Raw genomic sequence first — 5,490 nt, 5'->3', positions numbered from 1 at the left:
GGGCCTGCGCGTCCCAGCCCCGGCCACGTCGGCTGACCCGCCCGCCAGGCCTGCGTCTTCAAGCACATCCGGCTTCCGGGTGCGCGCATTTCCGGCGTCTCGGCGCGTCTGTGAGGCGCTCGCTGCTGAGGGAACAGCTGAGCAGGTTCGGAGGCGGGCCTGGGAGCTCAGCTGGACTCCCACGTCCACGTAATGTCCCAGGTGGCCGGAAGGGTTCCGATTTAGCGTAAGCAGAGCTGCTTTTCACAGAGAAGGGAAAGCGGGAGAGGCCCGTGATGTCTTTGTTCCTGATTCCTGGTCAAGAATTGTTTGGCTAATTGGAGCCTCTATTCTCTCAGTGGAAATGACCGCTCCTCAGCAAGTACCTTCTTCTCACCAGCCGAAGGTTACTGTGAGGCCTGGAAGGGGAGGAAGGCACTGACCAACTTGTGAACCTGGAAGCTGGAGACCAGAGATGCTCAGGATCCTCGGGCTGGAGTGGACGCCCACAGTGAACTCCACGGAGTCCAGAGAGCCTGGGCTTGCACTGCACAGGCAGACTCGGGAAAGGCAGGAGTGATCCGTGTACCTCTTGGAGATTTCACGGGGACTTGTGTATAAGTATGTGTAAGCATGCACTCTATGACCTACATGTATGACCTGCCCCTGTCCCTTGAGAACACTCTGGAGCAAATACCCCACCAGTGACCATGAAAACACCTAGCCCTGAGCGCCTTCTTCTGGCAAGATGGGGAAGTGGTAAGCAGCAGCAGAGGGCCTCTTGGAGATCTGCTGTCCGGACACAGGAATGTAGCAACTCAGGGAAAAGAAGGGAAGCAGATCTCCTGGACCCAGGAAGGATCAGAAATGAGAACTAAAGCCCACAGGGAGAGCGAGAGAGACACATCAAAGGAAGAAGAGAGTGGTGGGCAGGGCCTGCTGTCTGAGTCGGGAATCACTGTGTTCAAGGAGCAGTTCAGACCTGCAGGCACAGGCGACTGCTGGCAACACCAGGGACCTCCACAGACACAGCAGTACAGTGCAGCAGCGGAAGCAACAGACTGCACAAGCTGACCGGTGCAGACTCGGTTGTCAAGCAGGGAGGGGAACTAGCTGGGAGGCATCTTGGAGAGGGGCCAGTTGAGCTCAGAACTCAATAGCAGCTGGCTCCATCTAGCGGCTCCCAGCGGAGTTCATGCCTTCAGAAGGTGCGCTGACTGCTGCAGCTGAACCGGTCAGGTTCCACCCTCACAGCCAGAAGCCAGCCTGAACTTCAGGGAGAAAAAAAGGTACAGGCTCAGAGATGATCCACTACCTCACCATAAAGCTACTGCTGGCTTGCTGGGATAAATCAACACGGATCTGGCCTCTGTCTCCACACTTTCTCTACCAGTGACAGCAGAGGCACACCTTGAGGTGGATATTTTTTTTTCCTGTCTCTCTCTTGATTGGTTTGTTTTGGTGGGGAGGGGGTGGGAGGGTGAGCTTGTTTTTATATGAGTGTGAAAGTGGTTTCTAGTTTTTTGGGGTTGTTCTGTTATTTCTTATCTTTCTCTTCTGTCTTTTGAACCAGTTTACCAAAGTTTTTGTGATCCTCCTTTGTCCTCCAGCCTTACTTCTAAATCTCTTCTTCTCCTTGTACTTCTCTATTTTTTCCACTCTCCCCTTTTAAATTTTCTACCTTAAGGGTAAAATTGGCATATTGAGGGCTTACTTAATGCATACAATGTTCTGATTTGTTTTAGATTTTGTTATATAACCAAATATCTAGTTCACACACTTAAAGGTGTCAAATTAATGGCTAACTCAGTTTGTTGATTTCTAGGCTGTTTGATGACATTGTTACTGCTGACTGTACCACTTTAGCCAAAGTGATATAATTGTTCTACCCAGCTGTTTGTCCTGGAACACTAAAACTGAGATTGCCTAAGCATCATAGAAAATACTATGAAAATACTTTCCAGGGCAAAAGAACCAAGGGCTGGGCCAAATAGACAGCAACTTCTCATGCCCCATAAATTGAAGAGGTATGATCTTCTGACAGACTCAAAACCCAGAAGCCAGCTACACTGGGAAAACACTTCTGAGAAGTAGTCATTCCCTAAGGGTCTTAAATATTAGTAATAAAGCTACTCACCATACTTAATTTATAAGCATCAACCCAGGAAATTAAAAAAGGAAAGAAAATGAGAAGTCACTTAAATGAGATGTAACCCAGACATCCAGTTCAGCAAAGGCGAATCCAGGAGGCAATGAAGTAGGGCAATCCAAAAGCCACCCCCACCTGGCCTCTCTGAAGGAGTAACAAGGTAAATGAAGGAGGCTCTAGAAAAAAAGCAAATCAAAAATAATTTCTCAGAGAGCTACAGAGATGGTAACCATAATGTGAGACATGATTAGTGACTCTAGAGCATATAAAGATTAAAAAAAAAAAAATAGAAAAGCTTAGGAAAATGATGGAAATCATGAATGCCCAACATACACAAGAAATGGAATCCATATAGCACATTGAAGCAGATATCCAAGAGATGAAAAATTCCACTGAAGGGTTGGAGATACTGCTCAGTGACACAGCGACTACCTGGCAAGTGCAATGTCCTGAGTTTGATTCCCAGTACCAAAAAAAAAAAAAAGAATGGTCCAGGCCTGCCATGGGCTGGAACAAAAATTCCACTGAAAGGACCAGAAGCAGAATAAACCTGTACGGACACAGCCTCAGATATAGAAGCCAGGCTTATGGTTAGTGAGCATGAAAAGAACAATTTCTTAAAAATAGCAAGGGACCATAAGAAATCAATCCAGCAGCTGCTACATGATGTAAGGAAGAATAACGTAAGATGGATTGGAGTCAATGAAAAAAGCAGGAAATAGCAAAAATGATTAAAAAAAAAAAAACCAACTCTTCATAGATGTCATAGCAGAAAATTTCCCTGGCAGGGAAAAAGAATTTGACATACAGATAAATGAGGCAAATACAACTCCAATTACCCATGATCAAAACAAATCTACAGCAAGGCATATAACAGTCAAGATTCCAGAAATTCAACATGAGAACTAAATTTTTTTTGCTGGTACTGGGAATTAAAGTACTGAATATTAAAAGCTATTACAGAAAAGAAATAAATCACCTATAAGGAATGACCATCAGAATCACAGCTGACTTCTCAACACAAACCCTCAAGTTAAGGTGAGCTTGGAGTGAAGTATTTCAAGCCCTAAAAGAAAACAACCTCCAACCCAGATTAATGTAGCCTGCAAAACTATCTTTCAAAGTTGATGGAGAAATAAAATACTTCTGAGGAAATTCATGAACACCAAATATTAGAACTAAAGCAAACTCCTGAACAAATACACTTAGCAGTCTACAGAGTGCTCCACCCTACATCATCAGAATACATATGGGACATTCTCCCAAACAGACCACATACTAACTCACAGAACATGCTTAAGTAAATGCAAAGGAATTGAAATTATCCCATGCATATTATCAGACCATAGTGCAATGAAATTGGAAGTCAACAACAAGAAGAAACCACAAAAACTACATAAACACATAGAAATCAAATGAACACTCGTGAGCAACCAATGGGTCATAGACGAAATTAAAGAAAAAAAGTAAGTTTCTAGAATTAAACAATAATGCCAGTATAACATACCAGAACTTATGGAACACAATGAAAGCAATCCTACAAGGGAAATTTATAGCAGTGAGTACCCATATTAGGAAAACAGAGCAGTGGGGGATATAGCTCAGCAGCACAAGCACCTGCCTGGCAAGCACAAGGTCCTGAGTTCAATTCCCAATACCAAAAAAAAAAAAAAAAAAAGGAAAACAGAGCAAGCTCAAATAAACAACAATGTTGAACCACAAGCTTCTAGAAAAAGATGAGCAAGTCAAGCCCAAAGCTCATATGAGGGAGGAAATTATAAAAATCAGAGAAGAAATTAATGTAATAGAGACTAAGAAAACAATACAAAGACTCAATGAATCAAAGAATTGGTTCTTGGAAAGATTAAATAAAATTCATAAACCCTTAGCCAACCTTATCAAAAAAAGGAAAGAAAAGACAATTAGGAATGAAAAGGGTGAAATCACAACAGATTTTGGGAGTGCAGACTGGTACAACCACTGTGGAAATCAGTGTTAAGATTCCTCAGAAAACTAGAACTAGAAGTTCTATGTGACCCAGCCATTCCCCTCCTATCTCCCCAAAAGAATTAAAAGCATCATAGCACAGCAATATATGCACACCCATGTTTGTAGTGGCACAGTCTGTAATAGCCTAATCTTGGAGACAACCCAAGTGCCCATCAACTGGTGAATGGATAAAAGTGTAGTTTTTGTATACAATGGAGTACCACTCTGCCATAAAGAAGGATATACTCAAGACATTTCTAGGAAAATGGATGTACCTTGAGCCCATACTCAAGTGAAATAAATCGGACACACGTGCAAATATTGCATTATTTCTCTTGTGTGAGAAACCGAAAGTGTAAATAAGGACCAAAATGTATAATAGGTATTGTGAAATATGAAGAAAATGTTCAAATGGGGAGGGGAACAAAGGGGAGAGAAGGAGAAAAGAAGGGAAACATAGAAAGCTTTTGTAAACAGGGAAGGGTTGAAGGGAGGGTAGGGGAATGGGGAGAAAGTTTTATCATGTAGAGGTACAAATAATAAAATGTACCAATAAAATCTGATTTAAAAAAAAACATACTCAAACCACAGGAGTAATTGTCCAGTAGTCGCTAGGATGGCGAGGTGACACAGGGTCAGAAAGCCCTCGACTGTGCTCAAGACCTGGATGTTTTGTCTCTCCCACTCCATATGAAAGCTTCCAAATCACAAAACCAGGTATCATGACCAGGCAGCAGCCTAGAAGGTGTGGGGGTCACTTGTAAGTCCACACTCTCACAACTGCCCGGAATCAATCTTTAGGAAATGCAGTATTTTCAGGGAGATGCCCCATAGCTGACCGAAATACTAACCAGTACTGGTACTACCCTTGCGTAAGTTTTATTACACGGAATGCAGACCACACATTTCTTGCTGTGATATGGATGCAGAACTAACTCACATTGGGCTCCCACTTGCCAAGTAGATTGGGCCACAAGACTGGCAGACAACTGGATTTGGACACAAAGACAGCACCCTCAGGGAATGCCATGCACTGGAAAAGAGGGATCCACACCCAGTGAGGTGAGGAGAGTGGACAGTCATTTCTTTCCCTCACTGACCCGTCCCCCACAGGCTGGTATCCCTCCCACTCCAATCAGATGAGCAACACAGATCTTCCAGTTTTACAGATGCACGTATGCTTCCTGACACCATCCTCCCAGAGGAGTATACCTGCCCACGTCTACAGGACTGAGCCATTTCCTCAAGCTGGATAAAAATGGTGGCACTCGCCAGGCATGGGGGTGCACACTGGTAATCCCAGCACTCAGGACGCTGAGGCAGGAGGATCATTGCGAGTGTGAGGCCAGCCTGGGCTACAAAGTGAGCTCAAG

General features: G+C 44.0%; 1 protein-coding gene across 1 annotated transcript in view; it reads right to left on the bottom strand.

The window, feature by feature from the left end:
* Pld6 (phospholipase D family, member 6) overlaps positions 1-1,372 on the bottom strand; it is a gene marked incomplete in the record, with an annotated part of 4,237 nt that extends 2,865 nt beyond the window's left edge. The window contains 1 exon segment of the mRNA XM_013509636.1: positions 1-1,372. Coding sequence (XP_013365090.1) covers positions 1-89 — 89 coding nt within the window.
* Positions 1,373-5,490: the final 4,118 nt, after the last annotated feature.

Source organism: Chinchilla lanigera, unplaced genomic scaffold (assembly GCF_000276665.1).
Source record: "Chinchilla lanigera isolate Chin_1 unplaced genomic scaffold, ChiLan1.0 scaffold00176, whole genome shotgun sequence".
Taxonomy (NCBI): domain Eukaryota; kingdom Metazoa; phylum Chordata; class Mammalia; order Rodentia; family Chinchillidae; genus Chinchilla; species Chinchilla lanigera.
The sequence above is the reverse complement of the archived record's forward strand: the minus strand, read 5'-3'. Positions and strand labels throughout refer to the sequence as shown.